This window comes from Galeopterus variegatus, unplaced genomic scaffold (genome assembly GCF_000696425.1).
Source record: "Galeopterus variegatus unplaced genomic scaffold, G_variegatus-3.0.2 Scaffold98, whole genome shotgun sequence".
Classification (NCBI taxonomy): domain Eukaryota; kingdom Metazoa; phylum Chordata; class Mammalia; order Dermoptera; family Cynocephalidae; genus Galeopterus; species Galeopterus variegatus.
The window spans coordinates 429368-455710 of NW_007726209.1; the positions used below are offsets into that span (position 1 = coordinate 429368).

Sequence of the window (26343 nt, forward strand, 5' to 3'; positions counted from 1 at the left end):
CGCTCAGCCAGTGAGCGGGAACCGGTCTCCACATGGGATCCAAACCCTCAGCGGGAGCGCCGCCACACTCCCAAGTGGCGCACTCTCCAGTGTGCCACCGGGCCGGCCCTCAACATAGACTTTTTAAAAACTATATCTTCCAGTTTGGAAAGTTTACTTCAGAGACTGATGCACCTGAGTTACGTGAAAAAAGATAAGGTGCAGGCATCCTTTGTGATGACACTTGGGTGTCGGCAGGTGTGATGACACTTGGGTGTCGGCAGGGAGGGGGCTCTAAGGTTGATAGTGGGAGCAGCTCCCTGGTTATGGCAAAGGCAGCATGATTTGGAAGTCAGTAGCAGCCAATTTGTGGTGGAGTTATGGGAATTCTTCCTGACAATCCAACTTAGAGTCTGTTCCTGTTATGGACTGAATGTTCGTGCCCTCCTCTTTTTAAAAATCCTTCATTTCTAACACAACTAGAGTAAATTCTGTTATCTGCAACTGCTATGGTTTGAATGTTTGTCCCCTTCAAAACTCCTGTTGAAACTTAATCCCCAGTAAAATAGTATGAAGAGGTGAGGCCTTTAAAAATTGGCGGCGCCAGTTTGCCTGTCTCTCATGAACGCCCTCACCATGTGATGCCTGCACTGCCTCAGGACTCTGCAGAGTCCCCACCAGGGAGAAGGCCCTCACCATATGTGGTCCCCTGACCTCGGACTCCCCAGTCTCCAGGACCGTAAGAAATAATTATTTTCTTTATAAATTACATCTCAAGTATTGTTATAGCAACAGAAAATGCAGTCAGACAGCGACTAAGAACCCTAGTGGATTTACACTGTATTAAAAAAAAAATTTTAGGGCAAGCCCATAGCTCACCTGGGAGAGCGTGGTGCTGACACCACCAAGTCAAGGGTTAAGATGCCCTTACTGGTCATCTTAAAAAAAAAAAAAAATTAAGCCCAGTAATTTTAGGAAGTAGGCTCTTACTCATTCATGAAAAGAGTGTGAGTGAAGGAGAGAAAATATTAGAATAGCATGTGGGTAGATAACTAACTGGAAAAACTCCTTCAGCCACAGTCACAGTGAACAACCCCAAAGGAACATGATCTTTTCCATAATGCCTGCCTGGGGCATCATTTACAAATGGTGAGGGTGGAAACCGCCACCCTTTGTGGAAGCTACAGATATAACCCAAGACTGAAAGAGGCAGCAAAGCTGATTAAAGTCTTCACTATGAGTGCTTTCTGACCTAAGCATGGAGCACAACCTCTCAAACTTTCTTTCTAGCCTCAGAAAAAATCAGCATGCTGAAAAAGAGTCGAAAACCAACTTGATTTATAAAAAGCACTCCAAACTCTCTAAAAAAGAAATGTTTTCTTAGTAGAATTCACTGTTGTTGATAGATTCATTCATTAGAAGTTGTTGCTGGTGATTTTGTTTTTAAATTTCTAGAACCACAATGGATGTAAGTAGTTAGAACATCCCATCACTGGGCTGGCCCTGTGACTCACTCAGGAGGGTGCAGCGCTGGTAGCGCCAAGGCCACGGGTTCGGATCCTAAGCGTGGTGCAGACAACACCGTGCCGAGGGTTGCGATCCCCTTACCGGTCAAAAATATTATAATCAGTTTTCTGGCTTCTGTGAACTGTGTAAACCACCTATTCGAGGGGACAGTTGAGTAAAAAGTCTTTGCCCTAAATGCAGATACCTGTCATCTGACAGTTCAGACAAGCAACCACTCACAAAAAGCCTCTGACATTTCATTTCTTAATTCCTAAGAGAGCTTGAAATTTTTTTTTCTTTGTTCATTTTAATTATCATAGAAAATAATAAAAGTTGTTTATACTGCCATTAAAAATATCTTAGGTATTCCATCATAATTTAGTTGTCATATTTTACTTTTCTGCAGCAGTTCATACTTTTTAAAGCATTTTCTATCTCCTGGCAAAGATTAGGTGCCCTATTTCAAAACACCCTGGTTGTCCATGGTAGATGGGTTTACCCTGCTCCTAGACTGTTGTCAATTTCTCTGCTTATCCTTCTCTGCATTTCAAAAATTCTACTGCTATCTGGAAAATGCTTTCTCCTCCCATCCAATTACAAAGGGAAATTTACCCTTTTTAGAATATGTGGAAGTACAAAAAAGTATTTCTTAAAAAGCAAGAGGAAAAAAATCACCTATCGTCTGACAACTAAAAAGCAAACACTGTAACATAGAAATTATATTTCATTTGTCTTTTTCCTAAGTATTTAAAAGTATAGTTGCATCACGTAATTTTTGTATCACTTAAGACAAGCATAAATTCATAAGCAATTACTATGTAAGCACCATTTTAATAGAATTTAAATTTTTCTTTCCTTCAACAAATACCTATCAAAGGGTCAGAATAATGTTTCTTACAATGTAAGCCCCATAATGCTAATTAGGGAGTTTTTAATTCTTCATTATCATACAGTGCTGTGAACATCTTTGCAATTAATACTCCAATTTTGCATTATTTCTTTACAGTAGATTCCTAGATATGGAATTATTGATCCAAAGAGTATGAAAAATTTTGTTTTTTTACATACATTGTTTGAAAAGTAAAGTTAATACCTATTTATAATCCACCAGCAGTGCACAAGAGCATTTCACTACATCTTCTCCCTTATCAATTATCATCACTTTTCATTTTTATTAATATAATATATGGGATTAGTCATCTTACTGTTATTTGTTTGTTTGTTTTTTTGTCTTTTTTTTTTTCGTGTCCGGCAATGGATCGCAACCCTCAGTGTCACGCCCGTACCGGACCGGGACCGGCAACGGGATCGCAACCCTCGGTGCTGCGCCCGCACCTCGCTCAGCCAGTGAGCGGGAACCGGTCTGTATGTGGGATCCGAACCCTCGGCGGGAGCGCTGCCGCGCTCCCAAGCGGCGTACTGCAGCAGTGTGCCACCGGGCCGGCCCCATCTTACTGTTATTTGAATGTGCATACTTTGATTAATAGAAAAGTTGGTGATAGGGCTGACCCCGTGGCGCACTCGGGAGAGTGCGGCACTGGGAGCGCAGAAGCGCTCCCGCCACGGGTTCGGATCCTATATCCGGTGCACTCACTGGCTGAGCACGGTGCGGCCGGTCACACACACACACAAAAAGACAATAAAAAATAAAAAAATAAAGAGCCGTTTAAAAAAAAAGAAAAGAAAAGTTGGTGATAGTTTCAGATGCTTATCAACCATATGAATTTTCCTTTTTAGTACATATAGGTTTTGTTCAAATCTTTAGTCAAGACCACTCCAAGAGACTTCAAAACATATTTCTACCATTTCATATAAATACAGCGATTCAATGAAATTTTTATGCCAAACTTTGGGAAAATAGCAGCCGTCATTTGGAAGTGTTAAGTATACAACTGGTTCTCATGTCAAGTTTCTATAGTGATTAATGGGTTGTTATCAGTCTCAACTGCTCAATTAATTTATCAGTTGGTCCTTTAGGAAAAGTTGGAAAACAGAGGAGCTGGGTATACCTACCTCCAAAATCTATAACAATAACTAATATTTACATATAAAGTGCCAGAAGTGTTCTTTGCACCTCACATATATTAACTCATTTATTCCTCACAACTGTAAAAGTACAATTATTATTTTCACTGTATACATGAGATCCAGAAAAGTAAAAACTTACCCTAGGTCATACAGCTAGCCAAAAATAGAGCCAGGATTTACACCCAGACTCTGGTCTGGTTCCAGGGCCTATAACCACTCTGCTATCTTGCTACCATGAAAGGTTTGAAATAAAGAATTTCAGCAAGAGCCAGAAAGAAAAGAATCAAACAATGAGCAAAATGAAAATAAAGGACACTCAAACCTCACTTAAAAGTTATGCACAGGAAGGAAAAAAAAAATATGTGTGATACCTATAACGGCCTGACAAAAAATTTTGCCCTGGAATAAAGTGAAAAACCATAAGCATCACAAACGAAAAGGATGAAGAGAATAAGACGTACTTCAAAGGTAAACATGGAAATGAAGACTCTAAAGCAGAAGCAGCTCAGAATTTTCTGATTTCTTTTAGAATGCTAAGCATGAAAGACTTTCAAGATGTGCTTGGGTGCCACAAGGAAAACTAAAATAATGACACCTAGTAGTGAGTGAAGGAGAGAAAATATTAGAATAGCAAATCCCAAACACAGATGAATTTCATAAACCACTGACAACCATGCAGGAGGTGAAAGATGGATGAGAAATAGAGCATAGCATTCTAACCTGCAGACAACAGAGTGCCGAACATACAGAAGAGAAAAGCAACAGAGAAATAATTAAATTTGGAAAGAAGATTCTCCTCAGATGAAAAAAGACTGGGAGAGTCTATAGAGCCTCTGAGGAGCAGCACTACAAGTGAGGCAGCTGATGTTATTTTTACACTATAAAAACCTATTTTAGACAACCAAGAAGAAAAGCAAGCTTTCTTTCATTCAAAGAAAAGAAGTGAAGGATAACCTTGGGCTTTGCAATTTAAACCCTAGAGAAAGCACTAAGGAAGAAAAGGCAAGTTCAATAACGAAAAAGTCTATTTAAACCCTCGAAAGTGAGTTCAAACTTTATCTCAACCACAATAAGAAAAAATATATAGTGAAAGTTCAAAAAAAGTTTTAAAGTTGCATGAAAAATAATGAACTAATATTAAGTGATTTTTAGTTCTTTTGAAAATTGTTTAAATATACCATACAAAATGAAAAGTAAATGTGTTTTTGTTTATCAGTTTCGAGTCATGACATTCAAGTTTAAGAGCAATCTCTAGGTATTTTATTTTGATTACTGTATGATATTAACAACCAAAACATCCCAATCTTTAATTGTGACAAAACCTACTTCACAGCAGGGTTTCTCGGCCTCAGCACTATTGACATTTGGGGTACTAGATAATTCTTTGCTGTGGGGGCACGTCCTGTGCATTGTAGAATGTTTAGCAGCATCCCTGGCCTCAAGCCACTAGACGCCAATTGCATTTTCCCCAGTTAAGACACCAAAAATGTCTGCAAACATTGCCAAATGTCCCCTGGAGGACAAAACGGCTCCCCATTGAGAAGCAGGACACTAAAGCCTCTTTGTGAAGAAGCAGAATCTGTTGAGAATGCACAAAGTTAAAATATTCAAATAGTATTTAAAAAATTATAATTCTATTCTAATTTATCCCACCCATTGCCCCAGAGAAGTCTTGATTTAACCATTTCTGTATTTTTAATTTTTACTTAATTTTTATCAAAATCAAACTGCCCATTGAAAAAAAATCGAATAACAGTAAAAGACATTACAAGAAGTAATCAGTTTCTTCCCCATTCTTTCCCTCAGAGGCAACTGCTTTTAAACTTTTGCTGTTTCTTTTGGCATTTTCTTCCATATCTCCAGATAATTATCATGACATCTCTTGAGCCATAGAGGTGAGACATTATCTGTTGACTTCTTATTATGGTAGTTGACAATTTAATGTTCTTATGCACTGCCCACATCCTCCCAGTAAATGTACTCTTTCTTTTAATGTTGAATCAATAGTCAAAGTATAACCGGCCAGCCACCAAAAAAAAAAAGGCAAGCAATTGTCTAAGTACAAATTATGATTATGTGGGGGGCTGGCCCAGTGGTGCACTGCTACAGTGCGCCGCTTGGGAAGCGCAGCGGCGCTCCTGCCGAGGGTTCAGATCCCACATACAGACCGGCCGTTCACTGGCTGAGCGAGGTGCAGGGGCAACACCGAGGGTTGCGATCCCGTTGCCGGTCCCGGTCCGGTACGGGCGCGACACTGAGGGTTGCGATCCGTTGCCGGTCACAAAAAAAGAGACAAAAAGGAAAAAAAAAAAATTATGATTATGTGGGTATTGTACTATGAAGTAGTAAAATGGTGGTGTACTAATTATTATACTTTCTTTCTTGTATAACTTTTTTTCTCCTGGACAAAACCCTAAACCCCTGTTTGTTGGTTTGTTGGTTTGTTTGTTTGTTTAAATAGACTTCATTTTTCAGAGCAGTTTTAAGTTCACAGCAAAATTGATAAGGTGCATAGACATCCCTTATACCCCTGCCCCACACATGCATAATCATTATCAACATCCCCCTCCAGAGCAGTACATTTGCTACAATCAATGAACCTTCATTGACGTGTCATTGTCACCCAGTGTCCATAGTTTACAATAAGGTTAATTCTTGGTGTACATTCTATGGGCTTGGACAAATGTATAATGACATGTATCCTCTATTATAGTAGCATACCGAATAGTTTCACTGACCTAAACATCCTCTGTGCTCCACCTATTCATCACTCCCTTCCACTAACCCTAGTATTTTTATTTCTAACTGATTTGTTTTATATATTTTTTAATTTTTTTTAATGCCTAAATCTTCCAAACCTCCAGTGGTCTCTTCACTTGGTCAAATACATCAAATAATACATCAGTTCCATTTCCCTCCTTCATTATCCTGCTCTTCCTGCCTCTCCTATCCCCCCAGCCCTCCCCTCCCCAATTCTCTGAGTGCTTTGTTCTCTAGATGTGCTTCATGACTGAAGTCCCAGGACTTGCCTTTTCCATTACACCAATGATTCCCTCTTCTCTCTTGTGTTGGATTCCAGATGCCCTGAATCATGGGATCTCATTTTTGCCTCTTTCTTTATTTACTCCCTTAATTTAATAGAGTACTTAGCTTCCTTATCGGGTGAATGAGAAGTAAAATGTTTGAGAGTTTGTGTGTCTGAAAAATGTCTTTATTCAACTCTAATACATATTTGATTGATAGTTTGTCTGGTTTACCTAGTTTGAAAACCATATTTTTTTCTCAGGTATTTGAAGGCATTCTCCATTCCCCCACCTGTTCCTTAACTTTAAGTGTAGCATACATTCAGAAAAGTGGATGTGTCATAAGTGTATAGATTCATGAATTTTTATAAGTTGAACACACTCGTGTAACCAGGACCCAGGTCAAGTAAAAGAATACTACTAACATCCTCAAGGGACTCTTGTGCAGCCATTATCCTGAATCCTAACACCATAGATTTGTTGTGTCTCCTTTCGTACTTTATATAAATGGAATCATGCAGTATTTACTCTTATGTCTGACTTCTTTTGCTCAACATTATGTTTGTGAAATTCACCTATATTTTTGTGTGTAATTTTAAATCATTCGTTTTCATTCTCATTTATGATAGTTTTTCACTATGTGAATATACTACATATTATCCTTTGCGTTGTGTTTTTGTTTTTACTCAGGTGATGTACTTGAATATATTCTTTCCATTGTTGATAGGCCTTTGGGTAGTTTCCATTTGGGGGCTATTATGATGGTGCTACTATGATCATTCCAGTATGCATATTTTGGTAAGCACATGTAAGCATTTCCTATTGGGTATGTACTTGGAGTGGAATTGCTGGTTCATTGATTATGCCTATATTCAGCTTTTACAGAGAGTAACAAACAGCTTTCCAAAATTATCCTAACAATTCATTCCCCCATCAACAGTGTATGAGACTTCTGTTTGCTCTACATCCTCATCAACACTTGGTATTTCCCAACTTTTAAAATTTTAAACATTCTGGTGTGTGTGTGCAGTGTTATCACATTGTAGTTTAAAATTACACTTATCCAATGACTAAAAGTTGAGCATCTTTTAATATATTTTATGGCCAGTTGGACATCTTCTTTTGCTAAGTGTCTGATCAAGTCTTTTGCCCACTTTCTATTAGCCTATCTGTCTTTGATTTGTGGGAGTAGTTAATTTATTCTGCATACAAGTTCTTTGTCAAATACATATATTGTAAACATCTTTTTTCACTTTGTGGGTGGCTTTTTATTATCTTAATGGTGTCTTTGGGTAAACAGAGGTACTTAATTTTAATATATTTTTTAAAATCAACCTTTCTTTTATGGTAAGCATTTTTTCTGTTCTGTTTAAGAAAATCATTGACTGCTCCAAAGTCGCAAAGATTTTCTCCTGTGTTTTCTTTCAAAAGCTTTAGCATGTTATCTTTCACATTTTACAATTACAATCAATATGAAATTGATTTTGTGTAAGGTGTAAGTTAGGGGTCAACATACAGTTTTTTTCTGTGTAGGTGTTCATTTGACCCAGCTTCACGTATTGAAAATACCATCCTTTCCCCATTGCACTGCAGCATGAGCTTTGCCATAAAACAGGTGACTGGTTTCTCTATCTTTGTATTAATACCACAATATCTTAATTAATATAGCTTTATAATATAACTTGATATCTGATAGCCTAAATCTTCCAACTTTGCTCCTCAATATTGCCCTCACTATTTTCAGCCTTTTACCTTCCTTTATGAATTCAGAATCAGCTTGTCAATTTCCATAAACTCACAAACTTGCTAGGTTTTGATTAAGACTATGTTACAATATTGCCCTCACTATTTTCAGCCTTTTACCTTCCTTTATGAATTCAGAATCAGCTTGTCGATTTCCATAAACTCACAAACTTGCTAGGTTTTGATTAAGACTATGTTGAATTTACAGATTAATTTGAGCAAAATTGACATCTTTACAAAATATGTCCTAAATTTTCCAATCCAAGGACATATTACATTGTTCCATTTATTTAAATCTTCTTTAAATTTTTCGGTAACATTTTATTATTTTCAGTGCTGAGGTCTTTGTTGCTCCATATTTTTGTAGCTTCCAATAGTATTTTAGGACATCTGGTGCCGTTCTAGTTCATTACCCTTTGTATATTATCTCTTTCTTTCTCTGAAAGCTTTTAGGATTGTGTTAAAGCCCCAGTGCTTTAAAACTTCACAATACTTTAGGGTGATTTTCTTAGTCATTGTACTGGAGACTAGATGGACACTTTAAATTTGAAAACTCATACCCTTTCGTTCTAGGATATTTTCTTTTTTCTTCTTTCTGTTTTTTCATATTATTTCCTCCTCTTCATTTCTTTGTGCTCTCCATTTCATCTGATTCCTTTGTTGTTGTTGTTGTTTTGACTCTACCTTTTATTTGAAGGCTTTCCTCAAATACCTGGATAGCTGAGGATATCTGTTCATATTTTAAAAAAGACACTAAAAATCTGATTAGAAGTTCTCTATGTATGGTGCAGTTTATCTGTTAGCAAGTTTCATTGGGTTTGATCTGACGGTGAAATGCTTTGTTTTGGGGAACTTAAAAATGTCAGTATATCTGTAGGTCTATTCTCTGTGGTCATTAAATATCTTCAGAAAATTATCTTTGCACCTTTTGGCTCACTAGTATCAACTGGTTGCTGGCCATACAGGAGCTGGGTGGGGAAGGAGGATAGATACAATCTCTCTGTCAATATTCAAGTTTAAGCCTACAGTTTGAGAACTTGCTCTCACCCTTCATCATGCATCTCGTCACTAAGTCCAGAACTACTCCAGTTCAAATGATCCCCAACAAAATCTTCCTGCCTTCTGTGGTGGTGGAAGTGAAATAGAGGTGTGGTTACATCGAGTGGAAGTAGAATATTGGGGATCTCTCTGCTTCTTTTACAGACTTTCAACCAAACCCTCTTTTTCAACCTCATGCTAACCCCCAACTTCTGCAGTATTTGATGCCTCTAATTCCTGAGCTTTTCCATAGTTCTTTGCAATACATCTTTTTGTTGTTTTTGTTGAAATGGAAGTCAGCTTTAATTCAGGAGTACCGGTGACCCGAAGAGAGATGTTAGGCTAACCCATATCTTCTGTAAACCTAAAGGAGAATGGCCAGACTGAAACCATCTCAAAGGCTCAGATTTACTGAGGGTTTTTTTAAGAGGGTGTTGAGGGAATGGAATGTGGGAAATGAAAAGCAGGAGGGAGGGGCCAGGTACGGATTCTCACAAAGGCTCCCAGATCTAATGCAAAATGTGAAACTATAAATCTTTTAGAAGAGAACACAGGATAAAATCATGACCTAGGGAGAGTGAAGAACTATGAGACACCAAAGACATGATCCATACAAGAAAAAATAGTTGGTTTTCATTAAAACTTAAAACTTCTTTTCAATAAAAGATTGACAGGATAAAAAAAAACAAGTCAAGTTTTTCTCAGTGATTAGGAGAAAATATTTGTGAATCACATATAAAGAATTCTCCTGGGGGAAGCCAAACCCAGCTGCAACTAGGCAAGCTGACACTGCCCTGGGCCCCACTGAAGTCCTGAGGCATGGAGCCAGGGGAAGCCAAACCCAGCCACAACCAGGTAAAGAGCACACCAAAAACACCATTTCCACACAGGTAGCCCACCATGGTCACCGCAGTTTCCATGGCTGCCACAAAAGTGTCTAGTCTCTATAGCAGCAGTCACAGCCACAGTGCAGATGGCTTGCCAGACTCTCAACTGCATTGACACAAGGAGAGGCACCAGCAGAGACAAAAAAAAAAAAAAGAAGAGGTTCTCTCTCTCCACAAAGCACACTCCAGAGCAATAGAAGAAGCATCTTTACGGTAATAGGGGAGGACTTGATCACACCTGTCTCAGTACTGGACAGATCATCTAGGCAACAAACCAACAGAAGAACAGTTAATCTATAAGATGGACAGAACAAATCTGTGGTTATTAGAGGGGGTAGGAGGAGAGGGAAGAGGAGGGGGTAGAGAAGAGGGGAGAAAGAGGGAGAAAGGGAGAGATTGGATAAGGGTCATAAAGAATAAAGTACGATTTGTAATAATGAATATGCTAATGAAAAATAAAAAGATTAAAAAATTTTGCACTATCCCAAAATTATGGATTGCTATAGTTTCTTCATTTTTTCTTTTTCTTATTTGTAATGTTGATACATTTGTGCTGTGAATAAATGTTTTGTAAATTGTCAAAAAAAACCCCAATTCTCTAAACAGTAGGAAAACAAAAAATTTAATTAGGAAATGGTCAAAACAGTTAAACAGGCAATTTACACTGAGGGTGAATAAACACATGAAAAAATGTTCAATATCAGTCATATGGAAATGTACATTAAAACCAAAATGACAGTATGAATCTGGCTCTCACAGCATGGGCAGGAGGGGTCACAATCAGCTTTGTATCTCATGAATATTCATAATAAAAAATGAATTCATTAAAAAGAGAAACCACAATGAGATTACAACACCAAGGTCAAGAGTTCAAATCCTCATACTGTCCAGCCTCCCCCTCAAAAAAATAAATAAATAAAGATAAAAACAAAAGCACAATGAGTTATCACTACACACCTATTAGAATGGTTAAAATAAAAAATACTGACAGTACCAAATGATGGTAAGGGTGCAGAGAAACTGAATCTCACATTTATTGCTGGTGGGAATATAAAATGGTAGATGTATTCTGGAAAAATCTGGCAGTTTCTTAAAAAGCTAAATATACATTTACCATATGACCCAACAATTGGACTCCTGAACATTCATCCCACAGATATAAAAACTTACGTTCACACTAAAACCTGTACATACATGTTCACAGTAGCTTTATTTGTAATATCCCAAAACTAGAAACAACCAAAATGTCCTTCAACATGTAAGTGTCTAAACAAACTGTGAAACATCCATACCATAGACTACTACTCAGCAATAATAAGAAACTGGAAAATAAAAAAAATAATACACATAACAACTTGGATCTGTATCAAGATCATTATGCTGAATAGAAAAAGCCAAAGCCAATCTCAAAAGTTTACATGTGTAATAATTCCATTTATATGACATTCTTGGAATGACAAAACTATAGAGATGGTGAACAGATCAGTGGTAGGCAGGGGTTAGGGAAGAGGGGAGGGTGTGCCTATAAAGGGGTAGAAGGAGGGAATTCCTCTGTGGTGACAGAACAGGACTGTATCTTGATTGTGGTGATTCAGGAGATAAAATGTCATAGAAATGTACACACAGATAAACACACACGTGCACATACACACACAAAACAGAGAAAGAAAGTTTTTCTTTGTGTGCAAAAACTAGTGAAATCTGAGTCTGTAATCTAGTTACTTACATTGTGTCAAGGTGAATTTTCTGATTTTGATAATGTACTATAGTTATGATAATAGTCCCTATAAAGCTCTGGCTAATGTCAGAATCCTCCCGATGTAGTCAATTGTTGAGCTATTTTACCTGCCCATAATCCTGCCGACTGGGCCAGTTGTCAACCTAGGGCTGGGTCTGGAGCTCACAGACCCCTCAAGCCTGTTCACAGACTGGGTCACAAACCCTTCACACACCAGGCTGGGTCCCCAACCCCTCACACGCCAGGCTAGGTCACCAGACTCCTCACATGAAGGTCTATGAACTAGGTAACCGGCCAAAAGGTCCTCGGAGCCATAGGTCCGAGAGTATCGCTGCGTGCGGTGGCTGCCTGAGGAAGTAGACGCCAGCCAAGCCATGGCACTGCACATGCGCACTAACTCCATCCACACACAACTCCTTTACGAAGAATGCACCGCACCACCCCCAACCAGACCCAAGGTAAGGGGCCCTGATTAAACTATTTTATTTTCCCAACAGTCCCCAATGGGTAAGCTGGTGAAGGGTACACAGTGCTTCCCTGTACTATGTTTGCAAGTTCCTGTGAGTCTATAATTATTTCAAAATAAGGAGAGGTTGGCAGTCTGTGACCCAGAAGAGGGCCCTCACCAGAACGCAGCCATGCTAGTGCCTTGATTTCAGACTTCCAGTCCCCAGAATTGTGAGAAATAAATTCCTGTCATTTGTAAGCCACTTGGTCTATGGTACTCATTCTAACAGCCTAAGACACACACACACACACACACACACACACACACACACACACACCCACCCATGCATGAGACTCAGAGTTGACTAGATAATTACTACTCTGAGATTGAAATCTCAGAAAAGAGTCTTACTAATTGTGCTTTAAATTTTTTTATGATTACATCTAAAAATATAATTGTAATATATGATTGTTACAAAATATTCAAGCAACACACTGAAGTAGTAGATGGAGCAGGTTATCCATTTTTTGTTAGTTTGTTTATTTCTTTAAAGAGAGCACCTTACCTCACTGCTGCTGATGCTTTGCAAGATTATGTTTTGATTTTTGGTAACTGTCATCATATAAGTTGGAGGAGAGTTTATATCATGACAAATGTCAAGCACTGATTCAGCATGTCTTTCTGTCAAAGGAAACATAATAATGTGTTTTGATAAGATTCATCGCCAGCAATTTTCACAGGAAGATCCAGCTCTAGGTTCTAAAACTAACTCCATTTTGTCAAAGATTTTCCTAAAATAATGGTCTGGGATCCTGATGAAGCTTTAGGCAAAATTTTCACACAAAGATGTGAGGACAACAAGAGTCCACAGAATGGCTGATTTAGGTTAAAAAAAAATGCTTTAGTGGTAACTGCTATTAATTAAGAAGAAAAAATAAACAGATACCTTGAGATTTTGAGCAAGTGAAATATTTTTAAGAGAGGGTAAAATCAATCAACATCTGAGCACCTACCAAATTTTAAACACTATGAGAAATTAAAAGTAACCATGAGTCAGATTTCGGTTCAACATAAATCCAATCACCTCATACTTAATGTCTACATCTTCATTGCAACACCCTCTGTGGGGTGGTGGGACATGAAGGACTTTTTAACCATTAAAACCATCAACAGTTGGCTCGAGGTTATAGCCCCCACTTCTCCAGAGGCCCACACACAGAGAAGGACACCTGTCCTAGGTGTCCTTCATGTTTCCCGAGGATGACCCCCATCAAGGATTTCCCCTTGTGGAAGATTGGAAAAAGAAACTTCTCAATTTCTTCCAACTAAATCCTGGAGCACTTCTATGCACTGTCCAGGTTAGTGAAGACTTAATGCTGGCTCAATCAGTACTGGACTTTCCTTCTCTGAGTTTCCACACTGCTGTGGAGCATCTGTTGTCATTTCATGCGAAGTGGGGATGATCTCTACACAATATGGCTAACAACTGAAATAAGAGCAATACAGGGCATTACAAATGAACCTGTAATTTAAAAAATTTAGATGACATTATCTTTTTTCTTTAATTAGCAAAAGGAGAGATATCAGGAATTTTAATAAATAGTGACCAACTGTTATCACTTCAAGCATTTGGGATTAACTAATTTGTTTTAGGCAATGTTGCTAAGTGAAACCCCTAATGATGAGCTGGAAATCACATTTGCTGCACAGTTACCAAGGAAAAAGGCATTCAGCTACTCTGAGCACACTACCTGCTGGCACTTGAAGCTACATGAAACTGACAGAGTTCTGAACACCAAACAGTGACTCCTAATTAGTTCCCAAGGGGCATTGCTCTCACATTTTTCCCCCACCCCCTACCCCCGCTATCCTGACTTCTTCAAGCATGGGCTCTTTTCAATGAAAACTTCTTCCTCTTCTAATAGCACTTCCATTCATCTTGTAGCTGAAACAAAATTGAACAAGTGATCTATATTCAGACCCTCCATTTCTTCACATATTTTTCTTCTTTACCCACCGCAATCTATCTTCTGCCTCCACACTTTCATTGAAACTTCACTGCCTTACCACAGCTGCTTTGTGATCTCTTTTCCAATTGGACATCGTTTTCCTCTCCTTCCTTCTTGCAATTCTCTCTTGATTCTCCTCCTCCCACTCTTCAACTGCAGGTACACCTCCTTGTTCAGCCCTCTGCAATTTTCTCATCATCATCAATCCTTCAACAATCTCACCCATTGTCAGGACCTCACAACTTCCTTTCTATAGAGAACTCACAAACTAAATGTTAACTCATCCTTTCCCACAAGCCCTGTCCTATAGAAAATTGCTACGTGAAAGTTCCAATCGTTTATTAAATCCAATGTTTTTAAACTCATTACCCTCCTGTTCAATATCCTCACCAAAGCAGAATGTTCTCCCATTTTGTTGGTTGTTTCTTCATCTCCTCACTTCCCAGGACTGAAACTTTAGAATCATCTCAGCCTTAACTCTCTCAATGTTTGTCTCTGTGTCTCCTCTATCTGAGTTCTGTGAATTGTTCTTTCACAATATCTCTTGGACTCACCATATCCAGCATTGCTCAGACCCACCACCACACCCCACCCAAGGACTCTTTTTCTCTTTACTTTCACCGCACATATGGGCACTTCTATTCTTTCCTAATAGTGATCCCTGCCTTTTCCCTCAAATTCATCCTACACAGCAAGAACAGGTTAATTTTCCTAAAACATGGCTTTCACCATTCTCTGGCTTAAAATTCTTTATATGTCCTTTAGCCTGACCTTTAAGGCTCTCGCAGTTTCTTTCTGTGTCTGATCTTTGGTTCTTTTTTCTCTGACATGAACTTTCAGATCCAGTCTTCCATTTGCCCCTGGGATAAGCTGTGCTCATTCACAGCATGGTTCCTCTGTGCCACAAAAATCAAATCCTATCCTTTTTTCAAGAATCAGATTGAGTCTCGCCTCTTCCAGGAAACCTTTGTAGGGATAGCCTTTCCTCCTGCCCCAGAAGCTTCAAACAAAAAGTGAATCAAACAAAAAAGTCAAGCATCTTTCACAAAGCCACATGCTTCTCAGTGGCATGCTTTTCATTGTACCTTTCTCTGTGGCTGTTCTGTGTCTTTGCCCAGACTCTTTTCCCCTACCTATATCAAACCTTCCTATATCTTAGCCAGCCTTCAAGAACCACTATAACTTTTTCTTCCCCTTTCAAGTTTATAGCAAGCACTTTCTCCTCTGGCTTATGTGATGTGCCCCTGACCATACTGTATACTTTCACAAGTTTGGACTGTGCATTAGATTCTTTGCATCACTCAGAGTACCTGATCATGGGCCTTGTCCAGAGTCACTGCTTAATTAATAGTTGTTGGCTTAATTTCTTTTAATGGATCCATTAACAGATGCAGAAAAAGAAAGACTTCTAATAGAGCTTTTATAGTTGGGGAATTGTGTGTGTGGAATAGACATATTTACCTGGCTTTGGCACAGAATTCATTAGAATGTCCAATAACTGCTGTTTCCTCAAACTCTCTATCTGTGACACATAGTGTATTGCTGATTTTCCACTAAAATCACAGAGTTTAGGATCCCTAGGAAAAACAGAATCAGCATCAAAGATTATTTAGTTAAACCTGTCAAAAAAGAAAACCAACATGGGAGAAAAAAGACACTGACATCAAATAATCTGTAGTTTGGGGATAATAATGATTTTTAAATGTATGAGATATAGGGTGACAATTTTTCAAGATTTTAAATAAAAGGAATATTCTCTATATTTTATTCTCATCCCCATCCTAAAAACATTCAAAGATTTGTAGAAAATTTTCAACTTTGGACAAAAATTTTCATAATTCTTTAAGGGTGCATATATCAAGTAAAGATGACAACATAAATTGTTGTCTTATCATTCCAAATAGCTGACTTGATTGGGTTTTCTTCTTTCCAATGATAAGCTAACTGCTTATGTTTCTTTTTTCTAATGCTAACAGCCAGCTCTTTTATCATTCAAAATGGTGAAATGGCATAGACGTTCTCTTTAAAATTAAGCTGATATGCTTATTTCACAGACTCTTGGTTGAGTGCAGTGATCTTGTCATAAAATCCAAAGTGCTCCTCTCTACATGATCTTTTCGTTCTTTTTTGCCTTGCTCTTTGATTGTTAAGCCCAACTGGCTGACCTTAGGGCTCTTTGCAGTAGCACATATCTTCTTATCCTATTTATGCTGTACTGAATCCTAGCATTAGATATCGGCTCAGAGAGATCCAAAGGGTAAAAGATGAGAATCCTATTAACAGATTATGGCAAGGAAAACAATGATGAAAATTCACTTGTCACATTCTGGGACAAGGAACAAATTGATCATGGACTCCAACCTAAAACCTTTGAATTTGAATCTTTGGATTGTTATGGGATAGGGTAACGTGAATGAGCCGCAATAATATTCTCTTGTAGCCTTTTCTCCATCAAAGATCATGATTCAAAATAAATGGCATAGGATGGGGCTGCCACTGCCTTGACATGTGGCCTTAAGCAAGTCACTTAACTCGTTGGAACCTCAGTTTGCTCATCTGCCTAGATTGGTGTTTCTGTAAGAGGCATCCTTTCAGCTCCTATATTCTGGACCCCACACCAGACCTATTGAAAACCATCTCCAGGGTGGTGTTCAGTAATCTCCATTTTTAACAATGGCCCCAGTTGCTTCTTAACACTAAAGTCTGAAGGTAGCTTCTAAATTCCATTTTCATTTCATTATACTAACTGATCCTTTTACCATAGCTAATGCTCATGACTATACTTTTGTTCTTGAAGCTCCCTCCTCCTTGTTTTTTCCAAAACAAAATTCATATGAAATATTAAGAACTTGAGCCATCTGTTCTTATCTGATCACAAGATATCTAGGTAACGGCATTGAGAAACTGCAATTCTAACATGAGAGACTGCTTATTAACTCTCTTATTTTTTTAAAGAAGTTAATTGTTTACCTTCCCCCTTATAAAAGAGCATTTGGCACTGAGTAATTTTAAGATCCAGTAATCACTATTATAAATTGCTTTTGATAGATTGACAGAGTTTTCTGAAATAATTAGTAACAACTTGGAGGTTAGGGAGCTGCATATTCAAGACTTATTTGACATTCCAAGTAACTACCAAAACAGTAATTATTTAAATAAATAAAATAAAAGGCCAGATATCATTAGAATAATACATAGCAGACTTTAACATCTGCACATCACTTTGCAACTGCAAAGTCATTTTTATGATGATGCATGTGAATTTAATAATATACAAAATAGAAAACAATCACTATGTCTAGCGATTTCTGTAAACAACAATGAAACAGATGCCCTTTGCATGGTGCTGACTGGGCACTGATACTCACGCACGATGCCTGAGGAGCTCAGACAGAACTTCCATGGGTCTGTAGACTGTTAACATGTCGAGACTCTCAAACAGGTCCACATCTCTCACAGCCAGCATCAGAGGGGTCAAGCCATGTTGGTTTGGGAAATTTATATCCAGGAACTCTTCAGATGCCTTTAAAAACCTGAAGCTTTATTTCTGTTTTGCTTTTACCATATGGCTATTCATATTAATCTTTGCATTTTCACTACTTGGCCAATTTTTCATTTTTACTTCAATATATTCTTTCTCAATATCTATCCTTAGAGGGAGCTAATGAGGTGAAAGCACACAAACCTGAAAGACTGACCTGGGTTTCAATCTTAGCTCTTTAAGCTGGTTATTTAACCTCTCTGAAAGGTTATATCAGGGACACCTTGTTAACAGGTGATCAAATCACCCTGATAAAATAAGGGACACACAGTTAAGCAATGAACAATTTTCATTTGGGATGTACTTATATTAAAAATTTATTTGTTGTTTAGCTGAAGTACAAATTTAACTGGTTGTCCTATACTTTTATTTGCAAAATTTGGCAACCCTACTTGCTGACCTGCAGAGTCCTCAGCTATAAAGCTGGCATAATAGTGGCTTCCTTGCAGGGTTGCTTGGATGATAAGAGATGGAATCTAAAAAGCACTTAGCAGAGTGTCTGATACATAGTAGGCTCTCAATAAACATTTGTTGAAGGAATAAATGATTTACAATAATAAGGCAGTTCATTTAACTGTATTTATATAGTCAAATGGAGGTGATTATATAGATGTTATTTGTTGTCTTAAAGTAAAATTTAATTTGGATAATTCTGAACTGAAAAGCCATTGAAAGGCCAAAATAGCCAAATTGTTCATTTTATAGACAAAAGCAATTCACTAATTTCCATTTCTATTTCACTTCATGCCATGTCAGTGTCTCTACCTCAGCTTCTCTAGGGACAAAACAGAGATAATGATATTACTTCAGTGGGGTGCTGTGGGAATTAATTAATTTTTTTTTCAGTCTCTGAGAAGAAACCACCTCTTATGTTAATGTTTATTATTAGTTAGAACCAAACACGAATGTTTTGAGATGAGAATAGTCTTTCAATAGCACATTAATTCAGCATCTGTTGATTAAGCTCTGGATCCAGTTATAGGCACGAGTTTCTTAAAAGTTGGTTGCTAATCTTTAGGGGTGAAAAATATGGTTATAAAAACAGACATTGGGTTACAATAACAAGTGTTGAAAATACCATTAAAATAAAATTTGTCGTCTTTCAAAAAATTCTAAGCCTCAGTCCATGATGTGTGGCAATTTTAGACTATCATTTAGACATTAAAAGAATTTAAAGCATCCTTTGGTTTTCCTATATATATCATTGTGCAGTGTGTGATTAAAATATTTTTCAGTTTTTCTTCATCTGTCTGTGCCTTTACCATAAGGGATTAGAAGAACTGTTTCCTAGCAGCAATTGATTTTCTTTCAGTTGGAAGGTTTTAAAGCATCCTTTGGTTTTCCTATATATATCATTGTGCAGTGTGTGATTAAAATATTTTTTAGTTTTTCTTCATCTGTTTGTGCCTTTACCATAAGGGATTAGAAGAACTGTTTCCTAGCAGCAATTGATTTTCTTTCAGTTGGAAGGCCATGTGTTCTGATGGAATCTTTGAAGGTAAATGCCAAGAGTAGGCAATTACCAGTCACCAATAATTAATGTTCTTATTTAAGCATATGATCTTGCAAGATGCTTTGGGGAAAAGTATCTATAGGTAGAAAACCTAAACAAGAGGATCAATACCCCAAGAAGATAGCATTTTAAAAATGGATCCTCTTAACTCCTTTAGTCATAACTAAATATTATGTAAGGCATAGGCTCTCTGATTCCCTTTTCAGGAAGATTATAACTGTGACTGGTCCAAAGGGATCTAAACAGCAATTGTTCAAATGGCAATGATGTCAAGGGAGTTCCTCTGAGCAAGTTGACAGTAGTCCTCTGGGGGCTTCCTGGGAGCACATCATTTCCCAGGGGTGTTGCATGACTTCTTCTAACATCCATCTGGAGGAAGATGGAAATAAGCTGCTGCTGTGTTCTTTTATTATCTTGTTCTCCACCCCAGCGCCCTGTCTGACCCTCTTTCTTTCTCATATCTCTTGTCTGAAACTTTCTGGGACTGCATTTGAAAAGAACTTTTTCTTTAAAAGGAGTCAAATGTAGTCTGTGTTGTTCTTACCACCTGCCCATCCACCCACCCAAAGCCAGAAACAAACATCAATTTAACTAACCAGCAAGTGTTGAAGCTGATCAAGATCACCTTGCCATGAACTTTGAAGAAGTTGCATCTGGGGAGCCTGGATTCCATTGATTGCCAAAAGTTGTCTTTGGATATCACAATTAGCTACATGGACTGCAGTTTGATTGTTGTAATTGCAAAGGGTGATATCTGCTCCCTTTTCCAGAAGAAATCCAACAACCTGCAACACAATACTGTTCTTATTTAATATTTTTAAGTACCAACAGTGTCTTTAGGGCTGGGTAGAAAACTGACTTAGACATAGCTAAGATTCATAATAGAAAAAGAGAATGTGAGGGAAATAAAAGTGAAGGATTGACTTAAGTGCAGGTGATGGCCATTTGCCTTTTCTAATTTGGGAAACAAAAATATCCATAATATGGATGATTCAGGGATTTTTTTTTTTTTAGGATCAGAGATCTGTGAGTATTTTGTGTTAAACCTACACAAAATTTTGAAGTTTTATAATCATCTATAATTTAAAATAGAAAACCTAAAAATTCAGTCTTACATATTCTTGAATGTTGCAAGTATTTCTGCAAGTGTTTCTAGGGAGACAGCAAACTCTATTCAAAATGGTGAAGGGATAATTTATTCAACAAATACAGATTGAGTGCCCAGTGCATGTCGAGAACTGTCCTTGGTGCTGAGAATCCAACGAGGAAGACAAGTAGCCAGCCTTTAAGGCATTTACAGTCTAGTAAGGAACAAAGACAGATAAAAAGGCAATTGCAACACAGTGTGGTAAATGTAACGGCAGAGGTGAACACAGGAGGCTGGGGGGAGGGGCACTTAATAGAAACCTATTAAGCTCTCTTGGAGAATCCGGGAAGACTTCTTGGAGAAAGTGATATCTAAGCTGAGACCCCAGGGACCAGACTCAGTTAACCAGGAAAAGACTGGGGGAAGGATTGTTCCAAGCAAAGGATACAGAGTAAATAAAGTACTGTGGACAAGAGGGCAAGTAATATTTAAAGCTCTGGAAGGAGTTAGGTATGGCTGGAGGTCAGGATAAGGGAAGAAGGGATGGAGAAGTAGCAGTAACTAAATCCTGAAGGGCCTTACAAATCCCTATAAGGAGTTAAATCTGTGTCTTCAGGACAATGGGCTGCCAGTGAGAAACTTTAATTAGGGAAAGAAGATGATCAGATCAGTGTTTTAGAAAATCACTCTGGCTGCTGAAACAGATTGATGTGGGGAAATGGGGAAGTGGGGAAACCAGTGAGGAGACTATTGCAGTAGCTTCAAGGAGAGATGATGGTGGCCAACTAAGGGAAATGGCAGGGGAAATGCGGTCAGTGGCTGAGGGCATAACCTAGGAACATTTAGGAGGTAGAATTGACAGGATGTGGCCATTGATTAGATGTGTGAACTAATGGTGAGCCAGAAATCAAGGATAATTCTAGGCTTCTGTCTTCAATCTACTTTTTGTCTGTCTTCTCTACTGACATTGCAAACCAGACTGCCATGATCCCTTGCCTAAACCAATGGAATGGCCTTCTCATAGGTTTCTCTATTTCCAAATTCCTTTGCATGAAACCCACTAGAATGGTTAGAGTCAAAACTGTTGGCAAAGATGTGACGAACTTGGAACACTCGTACTGCCATTTCTGCTGGTGGAAATGTAAATGGTACAGCCACTTTGGAAACCATCTGAGAGTTCCTCAAATGATCAAGCACAAAGCTACCATACAACCCAGCAATTCCACTCCTGGGTATGTACTCAAGAGACATGAAAACGTGTGCGCATACCAAAACCTGTACACAAATGTTTATAGAAGGATTATTCATAGTAACCAAAAGGTGAAAACAACGCAAATTTGTAACAATAGGCAATTGAATGAATAAAATGTGGCATTTTCATACAATGAGATATTATTTGGCTATAAAAAGGAATAAAATACTGATATATGCTACAACATGGATGAACCTTGAAAACATTATACTAAGTGAAAGAAGCCAATCACAAATGACCACATATGATGCCATTCATATGTAAGTTCAGAATAGGAAAAGCTATAGAGACAGAAATTAGATTAGTGGTGGCTTAGGGCTGAGGTGGGAATGGGGGGGAAGGTTAGGAAGTAATAGCTAAAGAGTATTAGGTTTCTTTTTTTTTCTTCTTTTTGGGGGGATGGAGTTTTTTTCAAGGTGATGAAAATGTTCTAAAATGTCCGTGGTGAAGATTGCATGTTCATGCGAATATATTAAAAACCATCGAAGTGTATACTTTAAGTGGGTGAACTGTACAGTCTGTGAATTATATCTCAATAAAGCTGTTTTTGGAAATACCTTTGCAAGCCTTCATAGCCTTGAATGATCTAGCCCTTGAATACCTTTCCAGCCTTATTAGTCCTCTGCAAGCTCTAGTTACCTTTCTATACCTCAAACATGTAAGCTTTTTTCCTGAACAAGGGCTTTTGCCCTTGTTATTCCCTCTACCCTAACTACTCTTCAAATGTCATCCTTTATTGTTATTTATGTCTTAGCATAAATGTAGCCATATCAACAAGAACTTTCCTGACCACTTTATCAAGAGGAGTCCATCTATTGGTTACTACAAAACACCAACAAAAGTTGGAAATTTAAGTGCTTGTTTCCTTATTTGTTGTGTTTCACTTTCATTAGAATGTAAGTGCACAAGTGCAAGAGAACTTATTATGTGAATAAATATTTATGAATGAGTGAATGAATGGTTTAAGATAACTAGATGGTGATGCTATGTAATAAGATGGGTAACACTGATGTTCCTCAGGAGGATTAGATTTGGGAAGAAAGATGATGAAGATAGTTTTGGACATGTATTTGGGATGTCTGTGATATTCAAGTGGAGATATTTAGTTGGAAGCTCAACAAACTACATATACAGGAATTCAAGTGAGAGATGTGGGCTTGAGTTAGAGAATTAGAAACTGCCCTCACATTATCAAGGGACACCAATATTTAAAGAATGAGAAGAAAAAAATCCAGAAAGAAGACTGGGGAGCAGTTGCCATGGAGGTAGGGGAAAAAACAAGAAGAAAGCCAGTGGAAAAAAACATTTCAAGAAAAATTGGTGTTAATACTGCTAAAAGGGGAAAGTAACCAAGAGCATTGTAGGTGACATTGGCAAGAGCAGTTTCAATGGAGTGGTAGAGGAAGATGCCAGACTATAGGAATTTGAAGAGGTGAGAAAGTGAAGTCAGTGAGGATAGACTAGTATAACATTCTTTAGAGAGGTTGTTGGAAGGAAATTCCATGGGTCACATGAGTTTCTGCAGGTTTTGTAAACAGAGGTGTTGATTGCCTTTGTTCTAGACTATCAATGGGAAGGCATGCTTACTGTTCATTATGAAAGATTTGGGACCCTTAAGCTCAGAATTCCTCTCCTATAATGGAACCTGCCATGTGTGCAGGTATCACCTGGTCCCCTTCATGTTGCCCTGGGTAAACTGGAGCTCAGGACACTGGAGCAAATGTGGATACCTTGCCTCATACTATTGTGAGTCATTTGTCTCTGCCCAGGAGTTTCATATTTTCTGCCAGAATCTATGAAACTGTGGCAGGCTAATTTGTTAGCTTGCAAGTAAGGAAAAGTCTGAGATGCTCCACAGTTGACAATTTTTGAAAAAAAAAAAAAAAAAAAAAAAAGTAATGAGGGAGATAGGAATGACAGAAGAAGAAGAAAGCTTCATGGGCTAATTAATGAGATTTAAGGAAAGTTCATAGGAGATGGTAGCAAACATGTTGACCCAACTGTATGGTCAATTGGGCAACAAATGATCCTCCACTTTAGTGACTGTTAATGAGGAGGAACTGGGAGGTGGACATAGTTCGAGTACCAGGAAATAGGCTCAAAGTCAGCTGTTCAAACAATGCCCTGGTTTTTGCTAACTCTCCTGTGGGTGGTATCTTCCTCACCAATCTGGCAGACAGCCTCAGATCCATGTCACTGTAACAAATAATATCAAGATTCATCCTGGGTAGGCAGAAGATTCTATCCCCTTTCAGACCAATTACAGAGATGTGCATCTTCACTGAGAATGAAAAGAGAAAAATTCATGACTGATATGGACAGAAACCAAGCAAACTTTGAAATTTTGCTGATTTGTTTGGGAGCTGGGGTGCATAATACTTGTTAAGGAAGAGTGGTAATAGCTGCCTTACAGCTCAGCCCTTCCTGCTGATAACCTTGGATCCATTCAATGATGTGGTAAGGTCTCAGAATTTCTTGTAGTAGGTTTTGGCTGCTCTAAAGAAGCTTTGAACTGCTTGGGGAGATTTTCCTGAAACAGACAAATTCCCATGGTAAACCACAGATCAGGTATTGACAAATACTCTTCCTGGCCTGGACTGAGTTTATAATACCAATGAAGGTGACCCACTGGATAGTGATAAACTGACTCAAAGAAATCTAGATAAATTCTTGTGATTAGCCCCACTACTCTGGAAAACTCCCTATCCCTTATATTAAAGCCAAGTAAAATTTTAAGATATGTTATCATGATAATGGGGCAGCAAATGACCTGGAGTAAGGTAGACTCTTTTAAAAGAAGTCAAGTCAACCCTGAATCAACCAGTGTTCAAATCCCACAGCTCCAGCCAGAAAGCAATGTGACTGTGGCCACTGAGTTAATCAGTTCCTGAAGCTGAAGTAGATGGTGTCAGTAATGACCTTGACAATGATACAGGGCTTTGGATGTACTGAAAACATTGGAAATCCATTTGGTTGAGCAACAAGGAGTCTCCATAATTCTAGACATGACAAGTAAATGTGCCTTGCTTATTGGCATGGAACCATTCTCTTTTTTCCCTCTCCCAGTACCTTGACAGAGCCAAGAACCACCCTGTCTTCAAAAGGGACTGAAGGTCATATCCACCTATGCAAGTATGTTGGTGAACTTCAGGGAGGGAAGAGACTCAAACTGTTGTAGCTCTCTTGGATTCAGTTTCCCAAGTCACCATCCTGCCAAGTCCCTTGGAGAAAGTAGAAGTCTGAATTCAGCTAATAGGGTTTGGACCAGGTTTGCAGTAGGGAAAGAAAGCTAATGAAGTCCTGTGGATGGGGCCCTTTGGACCAATTCAATGTACCATTGTTGTGGCTTCTATGCCCAAATATGTAATAGGAATTAATGTATTATATGCTTATACTTCCCAATCCTGTTAAGGGCCAGGGAGGATTCTTGTGATCATGATGAGTTACTATGTACAGAAGTGCTAGTATCTCTGGAGTTCCTGACCCTTTTGAGTCTCTATGACTGATGATTTTGCTAATTGGGGAGCCTCTGGCAAATAGAGGCAGTGTTCACCCAGAGGCTTCCTTTGGGGACTTGGGCTCACTGCCATCCTGATATATATGCTAAGTACAACACTTTTGAAAAGCAGCTATTACTTTGTTTGCAGGCTCTTGCAAAACCAAACACCTGATCCATGGAGACCTTGTGACTCTCAAGCCTGATTTTCCCATTTTGGGGTAAGTCAATTCAGGCTCAATGACTAACAAGATGGAAAAGGCCAAACAAGCCTTGCTTGTCCAGTAGAAATGGTGTACCCAAGAATGCAACCAGCCTGGCCCCATTAGCATCTTAGCTTTACATGGAAAAGTGATATCTTTCCCTTTGTTAGAAATTTTATATGCTACTCCACAGGGTGAAGCAAAGCCACTGGCAGAGGGGGACTTCACTTCACAGGAATTTTCCTAAATGCCTGGATCTGGGTCACTGCTGGTTCAGCCAAGCTGAAACCTGATGGTGTGCACTGGGGACATTGCCATGGGTCAGCCTCAGTGCAAGCTGTGCAGAACTGATAATGGATGTGGTTATTCCACTCAGTGGATAGAATTCAAGCTGTTCTCATAGCTCTGGCCAATATTTCCTTGTTAATGAACCTTACTGTATTTTTACTGTTACTTTTGCTGCTGCCAGTGGCCTAGCTGTTTAATCTGCCACTGGCAAAATTACAGACTAGCAGATTAAAAACACCTCTCTTTAGGGTCATGAACTGTGGAAACAAACTCTCTGGGCCAACTCATGTAGAAGCTCATGCAAGGGTCCATTCTCTGATGAGATCAACAGGAATGAAACTATTGGTCATTGACCCTGTACTACCCATATTACCACCATTGCTGCCTAGATTTATCATCATATCAGATACCACAAAACAACCAACCCCATTGACGGCACAAAGTAAGGGACTATGTTTCTGATACAGAGATGAAGTTGAAACTCCTGAAACAGGACATATTGAGTTTGTGGTGATGAGGGAGACCAACAATCCTGGTACCTCAGGAGAGAACATCTTAGACTCC

The 26343-nt window shown here is 38.5% G+C and overlaps 1 protein-coding gene across 1 annotated transcript in view; it reads right to left on the minus strand.

Moving 5' to 3' along the window:
* MAP3K19 (mitogen-activated protein kinase kinase kinase 19) overlaps nt 1-17827 on the minus strand; it is a 45375-nt gene extending 27548 nt beyond the window's left edge. The window contains exons 1-4 of the mRNA XM_008583611.1: nt 17768-17827; nt 15861-15976; nt 12956-13071; nt 3885-3912 (exon numbers count right to left, since the gene is read on the minus strand). Coding sequence (XP_008581833.1) covers nt 3885-3912; nt 12956-13071; nt 15861-15976; nt 17768-17823 — 316 coding nt within the window. The 5' untranslated portion in view covers nt 17824-17827. The remainder of the gene's footprint in view (nt 1-3884; nt 3913-12955; nt 13072-15860; nt 15977-17767) is intronic.
* Nucleotides 17828-26343: the final 8516 nt, after the last annotated feature.